Source organism: Panthera leo, chromosome A1 (assembly GCF_018350215.1).
Source record: "Panthera leo isolate Ple1 chromosome A1, P.leo_Ple1_pat1.1, whole genome shotgun sequence".
Classification (NCBI taxonomy): Eukaryota; Metazoa; Chordata; class Mammalia; order Carnivora; family Felidae; genus Panthera; species Panthera leo.
The window spans coordinates 92328457-92352603 of NC_056679.1; the positions used below are offsets into that span (position 1 = coordinate 92328457).

Genomic DNA, 24147 nt, shown 5'->3' on the forward strand with positions numbered 1-24147 from the left:
TAGATGGTTTCTAGAAATCCCACTTCCCATTCAAAGATAGATTAAGAGGTTGATATAGAGCTTATTTTTGGAGGACTGGAGTGGCAGAATCCTTAAATATAAGTGGTGTTTATAATGGCTTAGTTAAAAACCTCCCACACTTCAGTGGAAGAAAATTAGCAAACACATATGAAAAGTTAAACATGTTTACACAGCTGGTCATTTAAGTTAAGGGATACGTAATTCTCATTGGGATTTTATAAACTTAGTGACTTTCGTAGCATTTGAGTATAAATTAATGATAAATTTCATTTGATCATAAAGTCTTAGATTTTATTTTTTTATATTTAATTTTAAAATTTTATTTTTTAATTTTTTAATGTCTATTTATTATTGAGAGACTGAGAGACATAGAGCATGAGCAGGGGAGGGGTAGGGAGAGGGGGAGACATAGAATCTGAGGCAGGCTCCAGGCTCTGAGCTGTCAGCACAGAGCCCGATGTGGGGCTCAAACTCACAAACTGCGAGATGATGGCCTGAGCTGAAGTCGGTCGCTCAACTGACTGAGCCACCCAGGCGCCCCCTAATTTTAAAATTTTAATAAAAAAAATTGAGACGTCATTGACATATTAGTTTTAGGTGTAAAACACATTGATACTGTAATTGTATGCATTGCAAAATGATCTCCACAGTAAGTCTAGTTAACATCTATCATTGCATATAGTTACAAATTTTTTTCTGTTTGTGATGATAACTTTTAAGATATACTCTCTGGTATGTTAACTAGATTTATTGTGGTGTGGTGATAATTTCACATTAATATATGGATATTGGATCACTATTTTGTATACCTGAAATGAGTATAATGTTAAATGTCAGTGATACCTCAGTAAAAAAAAGTGGACAAAAAAAAATCTCTCTTATCAACTTTCATATATACAATACAGTGTTATTAACTATAGTTACCATGCTTTACTACAGTTACCTTCCCAGGACTTAATTTATTTTGTAACTGGAAGTTTGTATCTTTTGACTCCTTTCATCCATTTCACTTCCTCTCCTCCCTTACCTCTGGCAACTACCAATCTGTTCTCTGTATCTTTGAGCTTTGTTTGTTTATTTATAAATGTTTATTTAATTTTGAGAGAGAGAGAGAGAGAGCACAAGGCAGGGAGAGGCAGAGAGAGAGGGAGACACAGAGCCTGAAGCAGGCTTCAGGCTCCAAGCTATCAGCACAGAGCCTGATGTGGAGCTCGAACCCACGAACTGTGAAATCACAACCTGAACTGAAGACGGACGCATAACTGACCTGAGTCACCCAGGTGCCCTGAGTTTTGTTTTTTTTAATGAAGTCTTAGATTTTATCAAATAATTAGAAGGAGAATTGACCTTGAGTGGTTAAGGTAGTGGTTTTCAGTTACTTTGCTGCCTAACTAAGGAGTTTGGTAAATGTGTCTTGTTCTATAATTTTTATGTTTTTGTAGGCATGGCAGAAAGCACGAAGTGATGGGTGGGAGCGAGCCTTTTGCGAAAAGAATTTTCTTTCGCAAGCTACCATGGAAATAATCATTGGTATGAGAACTCAGTTGCTTGGTCAGCTTAGAGCATCAGGTAATGTTTTCCCCAGAGAACCTATTTAGACCACTGAGAGTACCCTACCTATACCTCGTAGTATTTGTAGTGTTAACTGATGCCATTTTACATTATTTTTATGATGTTTTCACATTGTTGTAGATCTTGTATTTATGAACTGTGTTGTAGACTCCTATGTGATCTCAGAGTTTGTTGATTTAAAAATGATATTGTGGAGGCCTGTAGCTGAGAAATCTATGAACACCTTTTGATACTGTAGGCAGTGAGCAATTTGTAGTCTATTTGTTGGCAAAGATCATTGTAGATAATGTAGCTCTGTTTTATCACTATTAATAAATGATTATTTAGCTCTGTGAAATAGAAGTTAAAAAATGTAAGTAGGTTGATCTGAATGCTGGTCTTCATGTTTGTGGAACATAAAACAACTAGTAATCACTTGAAGGTACTTAATTTTTTTTTTTTTTTTAAAGAGAATGCCAGTATTGCTATGTCAATTTAGAATTGTATCTTTAAATTTCCTTTTGAGTAGCATGGTACATTGAAAAAATAGCCAAAGACTACCAGAGCCTGGATTCATAGATTAGCTAAAGTGTAAAATAATATAAGGAGCAAGCCAAAGGATTTCGAGTTGTTGTAAATATCGGGAAATGTGAAGGGCTTTGGAAATTCAAGCAAGAATATATTTACTTCACTCCAGAATTTGTCTGTCATAACCACAGTGTTATTAATACCAGTTAGAAGAGTGGTTTAGATTTTCAGCTGTGACTTTAGTACATTTCTTTTTTTTAATTTTAGTACATTTCTCATAGAAGCTTATGAAGAACTTTGTAGCAAGAGTGTGTATTTTTTTAAAAATTTTCAGCTGTGACTTTAGTACATTTCTTTTTTTAAATTTTAGTACATTTCTCACAGCAACTTAAGAAGAACTTTATAAAAAGCAAGAGTGTGTATTTTTTTAAATTTTTAGCTGTGACTTTAGTGCATTTCTTTTTTTAAATTTTAGTACATTTCTGATCGCAGCTTATGAAGAACTTTATAGCAAGAGTGTGTATTTTTTTTAAGAGTCCCACATCCCCAGTGAACAAACCTAAACTTTATTAGAACACTGAATCTGTATCTTAAACTTACCAGAGGAGATTTTATTAATTGCTGTGGAATTTGAATATCCTTAAACTTACATGGGCTATACAATTTTTGTAAAAAATGCATACGTTTAAAAGTATATTTTGCACAATAGAAAAAGTTGGTGTGGTTTTTTCCTCCTTCTAGGTTTTGTTAGAGCACGAGGCGGTGGTGACATTCGAGATGTTAACACAAATTCCGAGAACTGGGCTGTCGTTAAAGCTGCATTGGTGGCAGGCATGTATCCTAATGTAGTCCATGTGGACAGAGAGAATGTAGTACTGACAGGGCCAAAGGAGAAAAAAGTTCGGTTTCATCCCACTTCAGTTCTCAGTCAGCCTCAGTATAAAAAGGTAAAACATTTTTAATGCTGTCTTAGGCCTTGAAGTCAAACTGATCTAATTTACATAGTTGAAGATCAACCAGAAATGCTCCAAATACCAGCCTGCTTTAAGAAATTAGTTACCTATGTCTAATTCAACATTGGAACAAATTTTTGATGGAATCTTAGAGTTGGAAGAGGTAGTGTGTTAGCTAATGAGGACTACTAGCTGTATGAACAAGGACGTGCTTTCGTTTTTGCTTGAGTATTAATACACCTCATCTGTTTCATTGAGGGACTTTTTACATTTTAAAAGTATTGCCGGTAAACTAGGTGACATACAGTTAACAATTCTTCAATCCATTTTTCTAATAGATTCCTCCAGCCAATGGTCAGGCTGCAGCGATTCAAGCACTACCTACAGATTGGCTTATTTATGATGAAATGACCAGGGCCCATAGAATAGCTAATATTCGATGTTGTTCAGCAGTGACACCCGTCACTATATTGGTATTTTGTGGACCAGCTAGATTGGCAAGTAACGCTCTTCAAGAACCTTCATCATTTCGAGGTAAATGGATTATGAAGGAAATGAAAATCTATCTGCAATGAAATTTTTTTCACTGGACCAAATAAATTTTGAAATTACCAGAATTTATGTAGTAGTAGCTCCCTTTTGATATGGTAAGACTAATTAGAAACTACTGAAGTATACCTCAGTTCTTAAAATTGATTTTTCTAAAGGTAACTTGGTATTGATTTGTGCATTTTTGATTAATCTTGATAGGTTTACTTTTCTCTCCCACTTGAAGTTAAATAACAGTTTAACATAAATAAAGGTAATTGTTTAAGGAAATAATATTAATAGTGACCCATGATCTCATTTCCCTTATGCAAACACTTTTGAATATTATTTTAAAATTATGTTTAATATTTTTACATATTTCTTCAGCTATTTTACATTGTTATTTTCATTATGCAGAATATAAGTTTTAAAAAATCTTTTATATTAATGGCTGCAAAATATACTATCACTTAAAAGTGGCGTAATGCGTTTAAAATGTTCTGGCGGGAGCAGGGGGCCTCTGGGTGGCTCAGTTGGTTAAGCATCTTACTTTGGCTCAGGTCATGATCTCGTGATTTGTGAGTTCGAGCCCCACATCAGGCTCGCTGCTCTCAGCCTGTCAGTGCAGAGCCCCCTTCAGATCTTCTGTCCTCCTCTCTCTGCCCTTCCCCTACTTGCGCTCTCTCACTCTCTCTCTCTCAAAAATAAATAAACATAGGGGCGCCTGGATGGCGCAGGTGGTTAAGCATACGACTTCAGCTGACGTCTTGCGGTCCGTGAGTTCGAACCCTGCATCAGGCTCTGTGCTGACAGCTCAGAGCCTGGAGACTGCTTCAGATTCTGCATCTCCCTCTCTCTCTGCCCCTACCCTACTCACACTGTCTCTGTCTCTCTCTCTCAAAAATAAACATTAAAAAAAAAAACATTAAAAACAATTCATGAAAGAACTAGCTCTTAGTTTCAGTGATCTTTTCTATTGTGTTTTAGTCTCTTATTTCATTTATTTTTGCTCTGATCTACATCATTTCTTTCCTTCCACTAACTTTGGGCTTCGTTCTTTTTCTAGTTCCTTTAGGTACAAGGTTAGATTGAGATGTTTGCTGCTTCTTGACTTAGGCGCCTATATTTCCGTAAACTTGCCTCTTCGAACTGCTTTTGCTGCATCCTGTAGATTTTAGAGCATTGTGTTTCTGTTTTCATTTGTCTTCAGGTATTTTTTTTCCTTTCTTTTTTGATTTCTTCATTGGCCCATTGTTTGTTTGGTAGCCTTTTGCTTAGGCTTTACGTGTTTGTGTTTTTTCCAGTTTATTCTTGTAATTGATTTCTAGTTTTGTACCATTGTGGTCAGAAAGGATGTTTGATATGATATAACTCTTCCTAAAAATATTGAAACTTGGTTTGTGGCCTAACATGCGACCTATCCTGGAAAATGTTTCATGTACACTTGAAAAGAATGTGTGTTCTGCTGTGTTTGGATGGAATATTCTGAATATATCTGTTAAGTCCACCTAGTCTAATGTGTTGAGACCAGTGTTTCCTCATTGGTTTTCTGCCTGGATGATTTGCTATTGCTGGAAGTGGATGCTGTGTTCCGCTACCATTATCGTGTGTGACTGTTAATTTCTCCTTTTACATCTTGTAATACTTGCTTTCTGTGTTTCGATGCTTTTGTGTTGGTTGCTTAGATATTTACAATTGTTATATTCTCTTACTTGATTAACCCCTTTATAAGGCTCTTCTTTGTCTCTTCTTCAAATCTTTGTCTTGAAGTCTGTTTTGCCTGATACGATTATTGGTATTTTAGCTTTCTTTTCAGTTTCTATTTGCATGGAATATCTTTTTCCATCCCTTCACTTTGAGGCCTTCTCTTTCTTTAGGTCTGAAGTGAGTCACTTACAGGCAGCATATTTGATGGATCTTGTTTTTTATCCATTCGGCCACCCTCTGTCTTTGGAGCATTTAGTCCTTTTACATTTAAAGTAATTATCAATAGATATGTTAGTTGTTAATCATTTTCTGGTTGTTTTTGTAGTTCTTCTCTGTTCCTTTCATCTTTTATTCCCTTCCCTTGTGATTTGATGACTTTCTTTAGTGTTATATTTGGATTCCGTTCTGTTTATTTTTTATGTATCTATTATAGGTTTTTTGTTGTGGCTACCATGAGGTTCATCTATAACAACCTGTGTATACAGCAGTGCATTTTAAATTGGTGGTTAAGTTTGAACACATTCTAAAAGCAATATATTTTTATTCCCTCACCTTACATTTTATTTTTTGACACTGTATTTTATATCTTTTTATTTTGTACATCTTCTAAGTAATTAGGGTAGGTAGGTTTTACTATTCTTCTCTTTAACCTTCATACTAGCTTTATAAGTTGTTGACCTACTACCTTTACTGTATTTTTGCTTTCAGCAGCGAGATTGTTTTCTTTCATAATTCTTTTACTTTTAATCACAGCCTTTCCTTTTCTGCTTAAATAAATCCCTATAACATTTCTTGTAAGGCCAGTTTAGTGGTCATTAACTCCTTAAGCTTTTGTTTGTCTGGGCAACTTTGTCTTTCCTTCAGTTCTGAAAGATAATTTTGCTGGGTAGAGTATTCTTGGTTGTAAGTTTCTTCTTTTCAGTACTTTGTCTATATCATGCCCATTCCTCTGGTCTCCAAAGTTTCTGCTGAAAAATCAGCTGGATAACCTTATGGAGTTTCCATTGTGTGTAACTCATTTTTTTTTTTTTTCTCTTGCTGCCTTTAAGGTATTCTTTTCTCTTTATCTGTACTTTTTGGGCTTTTAATTATATGTTTGGTGGACCTCTTTGGGTTTATCTTGTTTGGAGCTCTTTGTGCTTCCTGGACCTGAATGTTGTTTCCTTCTCCAGTTTAGGGAAGTTTTCATCTGTTGTTTCTTCAAATAAAGTTTCTGCACTTCCCCGCTGTCTTTTCTGAGACTCATATAATGCAAATGTTAGTATGCTTGACACTCTCCTTGAGGTCCCTTTAATCTATCCTAATTTTTAGAAATTCTTTTCAGTTTTTGCTGTTCAGCTTGGGTGATTTCTACTACCCTGCCTTCCAGATCGCTGATCCGTTCTGCATCATCTAACTTGATGTTGATTCCCTTTAATTTATTTTTCATTTCAGTTATTATATTTTTCAGCTTTCCCTTCATATGTACCATTTATTAAATAATCTTTATCTTCTTTTTGAAAGCTTGCATATTGTTGTATATTACATTTGCCACCTTTATTTTTTTTTAAATATTTATTTAAGTAATCACTACATCCAGTGTGGGGCTTGAACTCATAACCCTGAGACCAAGAGTTACCTATCTTTTAAGTGAGACAGCCAAGTGCCCCTGGCATCTTTGTCATTATTACATCTTACATTGGCACTTTTAAACTTTCTATATATTTTGTTCCTTTAAATTTTTGCCTTTATGTTGTGCCATCTTGTTTAGTAATTTTGTTTTTCAGTAAGTTCTTATGTCTGGTAGCAAAGGATCTCCCTGTAACTCTGCCTTTCTGTTATAAGCTATTTTTTATAATGTTTCCTATTTTTAATAATGAATATTCAGTAGTCATCTTGTAATCTTTTCTGTAACCAATAGTTCTTTTGTGATTTTAATTAAGAGTTTACTTCTAGGAATATAGTATATTCTTCTATTCACCTTTTATTAAATTTAGCAATATCTTTTCTTTGGTAAGTTTTACAAAGGTTGGATATATTCTTACGATGATTCTTAAGATTTTGTTGTTGTTCTTGAGTTACTCTTTGTGTCATTTTCCTGCTGATCTTCTAGTAAGGAATACTATGTAACAGGGGAGTATATTTAAAATTTATTTTTTAATGTTTATTTTTGAGAGACAGAGTGAGAGAGGGGGAGGGGCAGAGAGAGGGGGAGGGGCAGAGAGAGGGAGACACAGAATTTGAAGCAGGCTTCAGGCTCTGGGCTGTCAGTGCAGAGCCCCAACATGGGGCTTGAACTGTGAGATCATGACCTGAGCCGAAGTTGGACACTTAACTGACTGAGTCACACAGGTGCCCCCAGGAGAGTATATTGTATTTGCTCTTGCTTTACTAAGCTCTTACTAATCCTTTTGACTTTCTATTAACTTAGAGTACCTTTAAGTGGTAATTTTTAATTTGTTATAAAAATTTATTCCTTTTATTTCTTTTTCATGACTTGGGAAAACCATGTTAATGGCCTGCTTTTTCTTGTTGCATTTTAAAGGTTTAAATTCTAAAGTGATATTGATGATGACAGTAATTTTTGTTTTAATGAAAGTACTTGTATTAAAATAAGGTAGAAAGGGCACCTGGGTGGCTCAGTTGGTTGAGTGTCTGACTCTTGGTTTCGGCTCAGGTCAGGATCTCAGGGTTATGGGATCGAGCCCCATGTCAGGCTCTGTGTTGAGCATGGAGTCTGCTTAAGATTCTCTCTCTCTTCCTCTGACCCTCTCCCCAACTTGCGCATGCTCTCCCTCTCTCTCTTTCTCTCTCTCTCAAATAAAAATAAATAAATAAAAAAGAATTCTTTTGAAATTTAAATTTTTAAAAATACTTACGTATTTTGAGAGGGAGCACATGTGAGTAGGGGAGGGGAGAGAGAGGGAAAGGATAGGGAGAGAGAGAATCCCAAGCAGGCTCTGTCCTCTCAGTGCAGAGCCTGACACGGGGTTGATCTCATGAACTGAGAGGTGATGACCTGAGCCAAAATCAAGAGTCGGATGCTTCACTGACTGAGCCATCCAGTTGCTCCAGAATTGTTCTTTTTTTGAAGTTTTATTTTTTAAATTTTTTTTATTTAAAAAAAAATTTTTTTTAACGTTTATTTATTTTTGAGACAGAGAGAGACAGAGCATGAGCAGGGGAGGGTCAGAGAAAGAGGGAGACACAGAATCCGAAACAGGCTCCAGGCTCTGAGCGGTCAGCACAGAGCCCGACGCGGGGCTCAAACTCACGGACCGCGAGATCGTGACCTGAGCTGAAGTCGGACGCTTAGCCAACTGAGCCACCCAGGCACCCCTCTTTTTTTGAAGTTTTAAAACACATTTTGAAATTTATTAAATAGCTTGTGGGCATTTGTTCATATCAAAATTTAGTTGTACTGTATATATTTTCTTATGGGACTATCATATTTATCATAAGAATAAACCTTCCTTGGACTAAGGAGGACTTACTGCATTGCTCATATTTTGCTAGCGTTTTATTTAAAATTGCTCATTAGTGAGGTATGTGTGTTGGGAATATTCAGAAATGTTTGTTTATTTATTTATATCAGGTTTTAGGATTAGTTCAGACTTGTCTCATGCAAGGAATTGGCCATTGTTTGTTTTCTTCAAAGTTTGAGAGACTTGATGAACTGGATTTCTGTGTTTGGTGTTCTTTCAGGACACCTTTGGTTTCTTCCTGAAATAGTCTGGGCTTTCCTACCTCTTGTTCTTTGTTTTGGTAATTTCTTTTTGTTTTCAGTTTGTTTCGTACAAAAGAATAGATTTCTTTGAATGTTTCAAATTTATTATTTTTTATGGATACTGGATCTTCTTAGATTAAAACAGTTTGTATTAATTTTTATAATCTTATTCTCAGCTCTGATTTTGTATATGGATTTGAGCTTCCTTCTCCCTTTATTAAACTTACCAGAGGGGTGCCTCATCTTTTCAAGGAACTGGATTATAGTTTTGACTACTGCCATTTTGTTTTATCTAATATATCAGTTTTTTTCCCCCACTGTTTTCTTCATTTTTTTTTCCTTTGGGGTTTATACTGTTTTTCTAAGATGTATTTATGGGTGTGGTTTCTCCTTTTCTTCTTTTAAATTGAAACCTATGAATTTACATGAGCATTTCTTGTTTTCTTCCCTTTTTAAATTATATTCTTAGTTTTCATCTTTATTCAGTTATTATTTAAAGATTTTGTTTTGATTTTTTTTAAAGTTTATTTATTTATTTTGAGAAGGAGGGAGGGAGGGGGAGAGAGAGAGAGAGAGAGAGAGAGAGGTAGAGTTAGAGAGAGAATCCTAAACAGGCTCTGCACTGTCAGTGCAGAACTCGAACTCATGAACCATGAAATCATGACCTGAGCTGAAATCACGAGTTGGATGCTTAACAGACTGAGCCACCCAGGTGCTCTTTGTTTTGATTTTTAAGTTATAGTCTTTTTTATTTTGTTGCATTTTGATTAGAGATTATAGAGATTATGTCTTGCTTCCCGCCCCCCGCTTTGTAAGTATTGAGACTTAATTTGTGAACTGCTGGCTTTGAAGAGCTCCACACCCAAACTCTTAGTATGGAGCATTTGTGTAAATACACATTATCTGTGTTTACTTACTTCTTTTGCTATATGGTGGTAAGAGTGAAATTTTTGCCTTTCAATATGTGTTTGAACAGCGGATGGTGTTCCTAATGACAGTAGTGATAGTGAAATGGAGGACAGAACCACTGCTAATTTGGCAGCTTTGAAACTTGATGAGTGGCTCAATTTCAAACTAGAGCCTGAGGTAAGTTGCTTTTCAGTAGTGTGGTAAGTTTCTTTCATTCTGGTAGTACGAACTGACATACAACATGATGAAAATTATATCTTTACTATTGAGCCCTTAGTACTTGAGAATATAGTTTGTTTTTCAGTTTTCACAGGGCCCTCATGCATTCTCTGACATACCCCATGGGGTTTATTTTAATAGAGGATTTGAAAAGCCTTGGTGTGGCAGAATCTGAAGCAGGCTCCAGGCTCTGAGCTGTCAGCACAGAGCCCGACACGGGGCTCAAACTCACAAACTGTGAGATCATGACCTGAGCTGAAGTCCGATGCTTAACCAACTGAGCCACCCAGGTGCCCCAGAAATGCGCATTTTTGGTCAATAATATTACTGGGGGAAGAAAAGGAGGAGAATGTGCATTAAGTGGTGAAATCCACTAAATCAATATTCTGTTACACCAAACAGTTTAAAGACAAGGGAAATGTTGTAATATAATTTCAGATTATATTTCATTTGGCTAAATTAGAGTTTAAAGTTGCTTTGCCATGTTGAAAGTTTGCTGCAATAATTTTTCACATAAACATTTAGACTTGAACTCTGGGACTAGATACAGCATGATTATTTTGCTTTTAAAATCTGTTAAATAGCTAAAAATTGACAATTTGAAAACTACAACAAAGAAAAAGTTGAAGCAGTGTGATTGTTACAGCATTGAACCACTTCTAATTGTCAACTGTTAGTATTAAAAGATCATTCTATATCCTTTTTTGGGGGGATGTGGTCGGCTGAGCTGTCAGTAATTGACAGCTGGCTAGGTTTAACTTTTTTACTGTCTGTTCATTCATCACTTCAGCCGACAGTTGTCTCACTTCCCTTTTCACCAGCCATTCCCTTCACTGAAACTGTACTTGCCAAGGTCAGCATGTGCCCCACATTGTCCAAGCCAGCCTGCCGTCCTTGAATTCATTCTTTCTCTCCTGTTGGGCACTATTTATTGTCCATACCCTTCCTTTCATAATTCTGCCCTTCCCCATTTTTCCTCCTCACCCCTGTCCCAACTTCTTTGCCACAAGTTAACCGTGACATGAATCTTTCCTGATTCTTCTTTCTTCAAAGGTCATTCCTTCTTAGGTTCTTTCACTGACTCTTCTCTATGTGTCTGTGCCTTAAATGTTAGATGTTCTCCACTACTCCGGGCCTTTCTCTGCTCTTTTCATGTCTCTGTGCAATCTCCAGGGACCTTACCTCTCTGTGTAGATTCAGTAACCACTTAAGCACTGATGACTCCCAAGTCTGTCTATATTTTTAGCTTAGGCCTTTCTGTGAACCTTTCTGTGAATCTAGCTGCCTTCTGGGCATCATCATTCGGATGTTCTGTAGGCACTAAAGCACGAATGGAACTAAATGTATTTTTCTTCATTTACTATGCTGTTACCATTTCCAGTTTTAATCACACTCTGCCACACATTGTTTACTGTCTCTTCCATCGGACTGTTTCATTTGATTTTGTGTCTCTAGTGCCTCCAATATGGTAAATAAGAATTTTTATCTCTTTTGGGCAACAGAGAGAATGAAATTAATAGTAAATTACATAAAATGTAATACCTTAGAATACATTAACTCCTTACAAGTTGCAGAGTGTTCTTTGGAAACAGTTGCAGACTTTAACTAGTAAATGGGTGTCTCGCAAGTAGGGTATACATTTTGCTTGTACCTGTTTGAACTTTCATTACAGGCAGCCAGTTTATTGCTGCAGCTCAGACAGAAGTGGCACAGCTTATTTTTACGCCGAATGAGAGCTCCATCCAAACCTTGGTCTCAAGTTGATGAAGCTACCATAAGAGCAATTATAGCTGTTTTAAGCACTGAGGAACAGTGTGCAGGTTTACAGCAGCCGTCTGGGATAGGCCAGAGGCCAAGGCCTATGTCTTCAGAAGAACTTCCTTTGGCATCATCTTGGAGGTCCAATAATAGCAGGAAAACTTCCGCAGATACTGAATTTTCTGATGAGTCTGCTACTGCAGAAAGGTACATTTATAACATTTTATCAAAACGGGGACATTTTCTCCAGGAAAATGAGTTATTTCTCATAGAATCAGATGTTTTAATAATATTTAAAAATTGCCTAGAGTGTACGTAAAAGGTTACAATAAAATGCGAAGAGTGTTTTACTTTTAAAACATAGTTCTTGTAAGTAGTAAGATAATATGAGGGATTTTAAGCTACTGGTATCTGTGAGTCATTTAATAAGGAAATTTTTTATTGGGAAAGACTAAAAATGTTTAATTTCAAGACTTCACAGATTTAGGGTCTGTTAAAAAGATAGCAGTATATTAAAATTCTGTATTTTAGTTGATACATGGCAAGCAACATCTTTCGCATATGTCTTATAGCAAGAAGTATGGGTTATGGCCATTTAAAAGAACAGCCTCTTCACAAGTCTTACCTGGGTATCAGTAGTGCTGACTAGTATTCCTACAGAAGATCAATTATTCATTCACTTTCTCAGTGACACATTGAATGTGTGTTGTTCTTGGTGTAAGAGAGATAGCAGTGTACCAAACAGACAAGAGCTCTTCCTTCAAAGAGTTTTTATTTTATCCAGCAGAGACATATGATACAGAAGTAAACAAATTTACTATAGTGGCAAAATCTATTACAGTTTAGCCAGGTTCTTCTTTTCTTTCTAACATTTAGCAATTATACATGGTATTTTTATTTACTATATGATTATTATTAATAAGAGAGTTCTTATATTGAATTATTTATCAAAAAACATATTATGATGATATAATAGTGGTAATAATGAATCATTGGCCATGATTCAGAAATATTTGTTGTGTAAAAAAAAACCCATTTGTTAGAATCAAATTTATATTTTATAAGAATCAGAATTTCTTTATATCAGTTTAAAATTTTTTTTACCCTGTTAGAATTGATAATGAACACGACATTCTTGCCTGTGATGCTAATTTCGGCAGTACTGGTAGAAAGTCTGTGTAGTAAGAATATTTCATTGTTAAAAAGAAAAATAGAACAGTGGAAACATAAAAGATACATGATGTTTACTGTTTTGTAAGGATCGAATGGGGCTGTTAGTACTTTCTTTTGGTCAGATTTGCACATTTGAATGAAGCATAAGGCTTCATTAGGTCAGACTTGAATTACAGAGAAGTAATTCGTACTGGTTCCCAAGTTCTTCACATACTGCATTTGAGGAATAATTCAGTCGTTTGCCAAGAAAACCTTTTCATCATGTGCGTTCCTGAATGTTTCTCTCTGATGTAGGCCCTCCTGAGCGATAGAAGAGTGAAAAGCACATTTTCTTCTTAGACACTGCCCACTTTTTGGAAATATCGATCTAAAAGCTTACTCGAAAAATGGTTTAGAATATGGGAATAGATTTCCATAGACATTGCTAGGTGGTAGTGTTATTCCTAGGCCCATCTATAAAAATATGTTAGGTTCGTAGAGACTCTGTGTGTTGTGTATGTATGGGTCTGTGTGTATACATACAGATGTATATACGTGTGTGCCTATATATTCATACATACACACATGCACACACATTTTTAGGAGAAAGGCTACTTGTTTCTCAATAAAAGTAATACATGCTTATTTAGTAAAAGAAATTTAATACAATTAAAATTATAAAGTGTAATATTAGTTACAATTCAGATATTGTTTGTCTTATAAATTCAGTTTTTCACCTGTGATACCATTTTCATTTCCTTACAAGTTGTAGTTTGGCACTCTTCATTCTTACCTGTTGAACGGGGAGATACAGAACTTCATCTACTTTCAGGCTTTTGGTGTTATTGATAGATAATGCCTTGAAGTTGATATATTTGGTGGGGAAAAGAATGAGGACTCTTAGGAAAATTTATACTTGAAAGGAGAAATTACAGTCTGTGAGATTACTTCTTTTTTTTTTTTTTTTTTTTTTTTTAATTTTTTTTTTCAACGTTTTTTATTTATTTTTGGGACAGAGAGAGACAGAGCATGAACGGGGGAGGGGCAGAGAGAGAGGGAGACACAGAATCGGAAACAGGCTCCAGGCTCCGAGCCATCAGCCCAGAGCCTGACGCGGGGCTCGAACTCACGGACCGCGAGATCGTGACCTGGCTGAAGTCGGACGCTTAACCGACTGCGCCACCCAGGCGCCCCTGTGAGATTACTTCTTAGAGAAAAAGTATCTGTAGTTCATGTTTTCACTGTACACTGGCAAGATATATGGTACATAATTTAAAAAAAAATTTTTTTTTTTAACGTTTATTTATTTTTGAGACAGAGAGAGACAAAGCATGAACGGGGGAGGGTCAGAGAGAGGGAGACACAGAATCTGAAACAGGCTCCAGACTCTGAGCTGTCAGCACAGAGCCCGACGCGGGGCTCGAACTCACGGTCCGCGAGATCATGACCTGAGCTGAAGTCGGCTGCTTAACCGACTGAGCCACCCAGGTGCCCCACATAATTTTTTTTTAATTAAAAACTTTTTTTAAGTTTATTTGTTTTGAGAAAGAGAGAGCACGAGTAGGGGAGGGGGAGAAAGAGAGGGAGAAAGAATCCCAAGCAGGCTTCTTTCTGACAGCGTGAGCCCGATGTGGGGCTTGAACCCACAAACTGTGAGATCATGACCTGAGCCAAAATCAAGAATCGGACGCTCAACCAACTGAGCCACCCAGGCGCCCTCATAATTTCTTCAAATAAAAACATTTTAGGGTGCCTCAGTTGCTCATTTGGTTAAGCATCCAACTCCGTTCCGGCTCAGGTCATGATCTTAATGGTTTGTGAGTTTGAGTCCCGGTTTTACCGTCATTAAGTTCTTTTGCCTAATTTTCAGGTCTCTGAGGTTCTAGGGTGGGAACGATGGGATTTTAGGGGTTGAATTTAGATAATGCATTGGACATCAATTCATGAAGGAAAAAACCCCTGAAAGGTTGTTTTTTATGCTTCTTAAGTTGTTGATGATTCAGATGTGCATTCCTTATATATTCTTTTGTTAATACCTTTAGGCTTTAGCTATTTTATTTCATTTGTGAAAGAAATAATCCTGGATTAAAGATACTGATTGAAGCAGGGGCGAATTGTGGGGATAAGCTATTTTAACTTGTCTTGAAGGAAGAGTAATTATTAATTACAAGACTCTCTGGAAGCTTATGAATTATTGAACACATCGTTTTTTGTTTTAAACGCTTATTATAAATATTATTTAACACAGCAAACTAAATGATATACCGTAATGAACTCCATATCCGTATCTAACCAAATTTTCTTTGTTCTCTCCTGCTTTGTTTGTTTATATATTTTATTTATTTTTTTAAAGTTTTGTAAATTTTTTAATTTTTATTTTGAGAGAGAGAGCCAGAGCAGGAGCAGGGGAGGGACAGAGAGAGACGGAGACACAGAATCCGAAGTAGGCTCCAGGCTCTGAGCTGTCAGCACAGAGCCCAAGGTGGGGCTCGAACTCACGAGCTGTGAGATCATGACCTGAGCCAAAGTCACTGACTGAGCCACCCAAATGCTTCTGGTTTAGATATTTTAAAATAAATCCCACATATCATGTCATCTTACCCTTCCATATTTAAATATGCATCTCTTAAAAATAAAGGAATTTTTCCTACATAATCGAATTCCAGTGATCAGTCCCAGTAAAATGGCTCATGCATTTCTCAGGGGGTCATGTGTCTTGAGTCTCTCGTGATCCAGAGCAGGTCCTCTTGACTCTTTTGAAGAAAGTGGGGTGGTGATACTGTGAGGTGTACCACATTCTGGATTTGTCTGTTTCTTCTTGGCATTATTTGTTGCCATACCATATATATTTTGTGTAAACTGGCAGTTAGCTCTCACGGCTTGATTAAATCCAGTATTTTGACAAGTATAATTTATAGGTGGTGCTGTGAACTTTACTAGTGAATGACTTTAGGACATACTCAATAATATCTTTTCTTTTTTATATCTGGTTATTCCACAAAGACATATACTTTTAGAAAAATTATAAAATTCCTGACTGCCAGGAATGTTAAAGACCTCTTTTCCTAAACCATCATACAAGAGGCTAGGAATTTTGTAAGGGAAATCCTACTTTGAGTATTTGTTAACATTAAGTTAAGGACTTTTGTAGATCGCTAATAAATATATTTTTACCTCTTTTTGTAAGTGTCCCTTAATGTCCCTGATGGTATTAAACTTCTAAATGTATGAGGGGGCACCTGGGTGGCTCAATCAGTTAAGTGTCTGACTTCGGCTCAGGTCATGATCTTATGGTTTGCGAGTTCGTGCCCCGTGTCAGGCTCTGTGCTGACAGCTCTGAGCCTGGAACCTGCTTTGGATTCTGTGTGTGTCTCTCTCTGCCCCTACCCCACTTGTGCTGTCTTTCTGTCTCTCAAAAATAAAAATTAAAAAAAAATGTAAGAGAAGAATGAAATTCCCTTTTTAAATACTACTCCATAAATCATAATGCCCCTGAAACTTTGGTTTGAAATGGCATCTGCTTTCAATCACGAGCTTGTATGTAACTGATCTTTGCTTCCTCCTTCTCACTCAAGAGTATTGATGAAATCTCCATCTCCAGCACTATACCCACCTCAGAAGTACAAAGATAGAGGAATTTTACATCCTAAACGAAGCACTGATGACCGATCAGATCAATCTTCTGTGAAATCTACAGACAGCAGTAGTTACCCGAGTCCTTGTGCCAGCCCTTCTCCTCCACCCTCAGGAAAGGTAGGGTATCCACAAGTTGATCCCTAGCACATCTAATGTTGCAGATTTAAGCAAAATTATAGAACAGTTCTACTTTTCAGTTACTCATCATGGTCTTTGTTCTTGATATAAATTGAATCTGGTAAACTTGAAACACTTGAGTAAATTTTTTAGTCTTCCTTGCTTGCCAAACATTTCTCGTTGTTACCATCTTGGGATGTTTTAAAACTAACTGATCATTTACCGAGTTATATGCCATAACTCAGCCATCTGTTATTTCCTTTCTGTATCATTAGAACCCTTTTGTTAAAAAGATGGTCTCAAATTAGTTTTTTTTTTTTTTCAGTTATTTATTGATTTTTCCAATTCAGTGGTTATATTAAAAAAATACAAGACAGGGTGGGGTTAGGAAGATAGATGTTGGTAGGGAATTGAGAACTATGTATCTTTTAAAAAATTTGTAATACAAATGATTTCAAATGTTTAGAATATGTTACTTTTATTTCTCCTGTTGTTGGTACTGAGTAAGTATTTCATTAGGGTTATTTAGCTATATGTTGTGTTCTGGTGAGGAAAATATCTGCTGAAACACTCTTGTTAAATAAGAGGAAAATAAAATGTTTTTTTGTGGATTTGCATTCTTAGGTTTTGAGGTTTTTATTTTAAAATACCTTTATTTAGATACGCACAGTAAAATTCACCACTTTAAACTGTACAATTCAGTGAATTTTGACAAATGTATATAATTATGTAACTGTATCACAGCCAGGTACAGAACATTCCCATCACCCTTGGATCATGACAACCACTGAACTGAACTGCTCTCTGTCCCTAGAGTTTTGCCTTTTCTGGAATTTGCTGTAAATGGAATCCTATGCATGTAATTTTTTGTGACTGGCTTATTTCACTTTTGAAATTCATCCAAATTATTCAGTGTATTATTAGTTTATTACTTCTTATTGCTGAATCGTATTCCACTCTTTGGCTCATACTCATAGAATGTTTATCCATTCACCCGTTGATGGACATTTGGATTGTTTCCACTTTTGGGCTGTTGTGAATAAAGCTGCTATAATATTTGAGGGCAAGTCGTTGTGTGTACGTATGGTTTCTATTCTTGGGTAAATACCCAGGAATAGGATTGTTGGGTTGTATGGTTAAGTGTACGTTTACCTTTACAAGAAGCTATCCCCACCATTTTCCAAAATGGCTGTACTTTTTTTATTGCCTTCCATCATCTATTGAGAGTCCCATTTACTCCATATTCTTGACAATAGTGATCTCTTTACTATTGGCCACTCTAGTGGGTATATAGTGATCTCCCATTTTGTTTTTAATTTGCACTTCCCTGATGACTAATGATGGTGAGCATCTTTTTATGTGCTTATTTACCATTCTTGAATTTTCTTTGGTGTGGAGTAGCTGTTCAAATTGTTCAACTTTTTGGTTGTTTATGGGTTGTCTTTTTAATTTAGTAGTAAGATTTAAAAATATATTTCTAGATACAAGTCTTAATTATATATGTTTTGCAACTTTTTCTAATAGGCTGTGCCTGCATATTCATTTTCTTAACAGTGTCTTTTGAAGAGCAAGTGTTTAATTTTGATAAAGTCTACCATATTTATTTTTTTCTATTTTGGTGTCATCTATTTTTCTATTATGGTTCATATTTTTTTGTGTTCTAAGACGTCTTTGTTTAACTCAGGATTACAAAGTATTTCTCCTAGAAGTGTGACAGTGAGAGCTCTTATATTTAGGCATATGATCTGTTTTGAGTTAAGTTTTGTTTATAGTATGGGTGGATCAAGGATCATAATTTGGCATTTGCCTATACAATTGTTCTAGCACCATTTGTTGGAAAGATTCTCCCTTTCCCATTGAAATTATCTTGGCATCTTTGTCAAAAATCAATTGACTGTAAATATGTGGTCAATTTATTGGACTGTATCCTGTTTCATTGATCTGTATACTACTCTGTTTTTGCCTTTGCTACGGTAGTTTGATTATAGTAGCTTTATACTAAGTTGAAACCAGTTAATTTTTTTCTCCAACTCTTTTGTTCTTTTTAAAAATTGTTTTGGGGGGCCTGGGTGGCTGAGTGGGTTAAGTGTCTGACTTTGGTTCAGATCATGATCTCATGGTTTGTGAATTTGAGCCCCACATGAGGCTCTCTGCTGTCAGCACAGAGCCTGCTTCGGATCCTCTGTCCTCCCCTCTCTCTCTGCCCCTCTTCTGCTTGGTCTCCATCTCTTTCAAAAATACAGAAACATTCAAAAAATAATAAAAAAAATTGTTTTGGTATTCAGGGTGTTCTAATGGTCTTTCATATAAGCTTTAGAAAATGCTTGTTAATTTCTACAGAAACATATTTTGGTATTGAGTGGAATTGCATTGAATTTGTAGATCAGTTTGAAGAAAATTGATAACAGTTTTTAGTTTTATAATCTATTAAGTGTGGTATATATATGCATTTCTTTTGATATTCTTTAATTTTTCACAAGTGTTTTGTAAATTTCAGAGTTCAGGTATTATACATTTTTTGTTAAGTTGATCACTAAATATTTTATATCTTTGATGCTGTTTGTAAAATTTTTAATTTCCAGTTATTCATTGCTATGATTTAGAAATACATTTGACCTTTGTATATTTACCCAATATGATGTGATCTTACTTCATTTATTAATTGTTCGCTTTATATGAGATTTCTCAGGACTTTCTACATGGATAACCATTTCATCTATTAATAAAGGTAGTTTCACTTTTTTCCTTTCCAGTATTGATTCTGTTTATTTTTTTTCTTGCCTGTTCTCTCTGGCTAGAACCTCCAGTAAAATGTTTAATAACAGTGTTGAGAACAGACCTTTGAGGGAAAACAACCCCCCCTCCCAACCCCCATCCCTCATTAAATCTGTCACCACTTATCATAATGTAACTGTGGGATGTTTCTTTTTGGATTTAGTTTGCTGAGAGGGTTTATTAGGAATAAATGTTGAATTATGTTCAGTGCTTTTTTTGTCTTTACATCTGTTGAAATGATAACACAATTTTTTTTCTTCTATTAATAAATTGGGTTTTGTTGACTGCTTTTCTAATGTTTATACCTTGCAGGATCATGACATATTATGGTGTTAAATATTAATGGATTTGATTTTGCTTAATCAGAACTTCTGTTAAATTTGGGATCTTTGTTCATGAGGGATATTCTATAGTTCTCTTGTGTTATTTTTGTATTGTTTTGGTATCAGGGTAATGCTGGCCTCATAAGATTATTTGGGAAGTCTTATTTCTACTTCATTTTTGCAAGAGATGCATGGGATTGATATGATTTTTTCCTTAAATGTTTGGTAGAATTCACTACTGTAGCCATTTTTTAACTTTCCCTAGTATATCTTGAATTAGTTTTATGCCACCTCAGGTATAGTTTGAGAACCTTGCAACAGTGTATTTTTATTTTACCCTTTAGTTCTTTGTGTTACTTGTGTCATACATTTTATTTGTATATTTGTTATACTTGCTGCAGTGTATTGGTTTTTTTTTACTTCATAGTAAATTATCTTGTACCAAAAGTCAGAAAAATGTGTTTTATGTTTACTAAATATTTACCAGTTCTTGTGTTCTTTATTCTTTTGTGTTGATGAGGATTTCTATCTTGGATCATACGCTTCTGTCTGGAAACCTTCTTTGAACATTTTCTCTGGTACAGATATTCTGGAAATGAATTCTTTAAGCTTTTTTCTGAAAAACCATTTTTCACTGTTATTTTTGGAAGCTATTTAAAAATTTTTTGTAATGTTTATTCATTTTTTGAGAGAGAGAGATAGACTGTGAGTGGGGGAGGGGCAGGGAGCGAGGGAGACACAGAATCCGAAGCAGGTTCCAGGCTCTGAGCTGTCAGCACAGAGCCTGACTTGGGGCTTGAGCTCACGAACTATGAGATCATGACCTGAGCCAGAGTTGAAAGCTTAGCCGACTGAGTCACCCAGGCACCCCAAAAGCTGTTTTTACTGTGTATATAATTCTAGGTTGACAGTGGTTTTCTTTTGTTACTGCGAAGAAGTCACTCCATTATCTTCTCGTTTACATAGTTTCTGAGGGAGGTTTACTATCATTTTTGTTTCTCTGTATATAATGTTTCTCTGTATGTAATGTATCTTTTTCCTCTACCTGCTTTTAAGATTTTCTCTTTATCACTGGTTTTCAGCAATTTGATTTTGATATGTTTCTATTTGTAGTTTTTTTAAATGTTTTTTCTTATGATGAGAACTTTTTTTAATTTTAATTTTTTTAAGTTTATTTACTTACTTTGAGAGAGAGAGAGAGAGAGAGAGAAGGGGAGAGGCAGAGAGAGAGTGGAGAGTGAGAGAGAGAATCCCAAGCAGGCTGTGCACTGTCAGCACAGAGCCTGACATGGGACTTGAAGTCACAAACTGCAATATCATGACCTGAGCTGAAACCAGGAGTCGGAAGCTTAACTGGCTGAAGCACCCAGGCGCCACCCCACTCCCCCCGCCCGTTTGTAGTTCTTATTCATAGTTTCCATAGTTGTAGTTCGTATTCATAGTTTCCATCAAATTTGGAAAAATTAAGATAATTATTTCTTCATGTATTTTTTATGTCTCATCGCTTCCCCCTCCTTTCTGGGACTAGGGATATATAAGTGCAAGACCACTTGATACTATACCATAGGTCACTGAGGCTGTCTTCATTTTTTTCAATTCTTTTTTGGTTTCTTTGTTTCATTTGAGATGGTTTCTCTGGCTATGTTTTCAAGTTCACTGATGTTTTTATTTGTAGTGTCTCATCTGCTGTGCATTCTTTCTAATGTATTTTTCACTTTAAATATTATATCTCCATCTCTAGAATGCCCTTTGGGCCTTTAAAAAACACTTTCCATTTCTCCTTTAAGGCACATGCATGTTTACTTTACCTTCTTGAACACAGTGAATATATTTATAATAGCTGCTCTGACATTTTTTTGTCTCCTAATTCCATCATCTGTCAGATGTGAATCTTTTCCTGTTGGTTCATTTTTTCCCTGGTTATGGATCTGTTCTCCTCCGTTTCTTTGCATTCCTTATAATTTCATTTGGCTGCTAGATTTTTGTTGTATTCCTTTAAGTAGTGTCAGACATCTCTCTGGTATACCACTAAGTAAGTGGCAATCAGTTAAATGTTTTTAAGATTTTTCTTTTAAGTGTTATAGCAGGTTCCGAGCAGATTTTATTCTGGTACTAATTTAGTTTCAGTACTAAGGCATGAGCCTTCTGTGGGCTGATGCCCTATGTATTAACAGTTGTTTCAATTCTGGCTGGGGAGAACATCAAATACTCCGATCCCCGTGTGAGCTCCAGGAATTACTTAGTTTACTGCTTTTGTCTGGATCTTTCCCTGGCGTTAAATCATGTTTTCTCACTCACGTGCAGGTCAGTACTTGTCAGAAACTTGTGGGTACCCTTCTTCAGTTCCTTGGGAACTCTCCTTCTGTGCAAATCTCTTATATCCAGCACACTGCTGTGCAAATTCTAACCCTGGCCTCTCAATTCCAGGCTCTCTCTCTGCAGTTCACTGAGACTGCTGGATTCTGTTTCCCTTCCCTGCACTGTTGCCTGGAAGCTGTATCCAGGCGGGAAGCTGGAGCAAATTTTTGCTTTGTTTTCAGCCTTTGAAAGTGTATTAAAATAGTTTCTGAAAATACATTTGGAATATAAATCAAAGTTTGTAATCCCAAATCCTTCTTGATAAGAGATTTTGAATGCTCTGAAAATGAGTGCTTGGTTTTGGCTCTGTAACCTCATTCTGAGGGAGCCTTGTGTAGCTTTTCAGGCACAATGGAGCTATTTGCACTTGTTGGATATTTGGTAAAATACTTTGGTTTATATGTTTATGAAGATGTTATTTAATGGAGCCTATTGATTTTGAAAGGTCAAATTACCTTTCAAGAACTTATGCATTCTTTTATAGGGCTCAAAATCTCCTTCACCAAGACCAAACATGCCTATTCGATACTTCATAATGAAGAGTAGCAATTTGAGAAACCTTGAAATTTCTCAGCAGAAGGGTATCTGGTCTACAACCCCTAGTAATGAGCGGAAGCTAAATCGAGCCTTTTGGGAAAGCAGCATGGTTTACTTGGTATTTTCTGTTCAAGGATCTGGACATTTCCAGGTGAGCCATCCTGAACCAGTAAAATGGAGTTGTTCTGGCTGCAGGTTAGACCACAGAGATTAAAACAAAAACCAAAAACACCCTGGCTTTTTATTGAATCAGAATGCAAGAATGCATTTTGCTTGACAAAATGAGGAATGTATTGTACCTCTTCAGGGGAATGATAATAGGGATCCCTTTGTTTTCCTTGTCTTACCAGAATCTCTTTAGATAAACCATTTCTCCTTCTGAAGGTAACTTTAGATTTACTGTTTTTCGGGTGGATTAAGAGTAATGAGAAGCTTGACTTTTTTGGTAAAATGTTTATTTAAATAGGCAAGCAAGTTAGAATTGACAATCCAGAAACTTGAGTATGTTTCTTAACTCATCTTGACTTGATGTATAATATTTGGAAGTAAAACTTATAGGTTAGAGTATATCCATTTATCATGGAATAAATGTGGGTTTAGGGCTGTTAATACATTATTTAGAAAATATCTGTTCATACTAAAATTATGTTAGAAGGCTAGAAATGTGCTAATACATCTTTTTTATAAAAAACAACAACTTCTTTTTGTTTTTGTTAGATATCTATTGTTTTTATATTACACTTTACCTTAAAATTAAAGAAAAAAAAATGGAGAGCTTTCTCTGGTAAATTTTATTCAGACATTTAATATCCTCCTTACCTTTCCCCTTGCCCTCATTTGACCCACAGGGATTTTCTAGGATGTCTTCGGAGATAGGAAGGGAGAAGAGCCAGGACTGGGGCTCCGCTGGACTGGGAGGAGTGTTTAAGGTGGAGTGGGTCCGGAAGGAGAGTCTTCCCTTCCAGTTTGCACACCATCTACTTAACCCCTGGAACGACAACAAGAAGGTCCAGATCAGCAGAGACGGGCAGGTATACGGTGACCTTTCATATTTGCCTTCCTCCGGTCTCTTGGTTTTGTTTTGCTGCTACGCAGTGGTCCGTTTGAGAGGGAGACGTAGGAGTACAAATTGTATATTCTGTGTGTACACGGGAGACGGTGGCTTAGGTTTGTAAAAGAGTTAGTATAAAAACCTGCTCGTACTGGTGTTTGACAGAGCTCATTGCTTTTTTAACATTTGGTAAATTTGGCTTCTCTCCATCATTACGGACAAAGTCCCTCATAAGTTACTTCATGGAGGCTCCTGTTGTCTTAGTAACTGAAGCTCTGATCAAAACGGAGTGTAATTCTGAAGTAATCTCACTGAGGG

The 24147-nt window shown here is 36.1% G+C and overlaps 1 protein-coding gene across 9 annotated transcripts in view; it reads left to right on the plus strand.

Annotated features, from left to right (window-relative positions):
* The window catches only part of YTHDC2 (YTH domain containing 2), a 96335-nt gene that overhangs the window by 42464 nt on the left and 29724 nt on the right, over nt 1-24147 (plus strand). For 8 of the 9 annotated variants that reach the window (XR_006200901.1, XR_006200900.1, XR_006200902.1 and 5 more), the window contains 8 exons: nt 1464-1590; nt 2842-3047; nt 3392-3587; nt 9971-10080; nt 11795-12087; nt 16608-16785; nt 22726-22929; nt 23627-23809. Coding sequence is in view for 1 of the 9 variants with exons in the window: in XM_042933278.1 (XP_042789212.1) it covers nt 1464-1590; nt 2842-3047; nt 3392-3587; nt 9971-10080; nt 11795-12087; nt 16608-16785; nt 22726-22929; nt 23627-23809 (1497 nt within the window). In the remaining 8 variants the exon portion in view is untranslated. The remainder of the gene's footprint in view (nt 1-1463; nt 1591-2841; nt 3048-3391; nt 3588-9970; nt 10081-11794; nt 12088-16607; nt 16786-22725; nt 22930-23626; nt 23810-24147) is intronic. The other variant, XR_006200909.1, reaches the window with a different exon arrangement.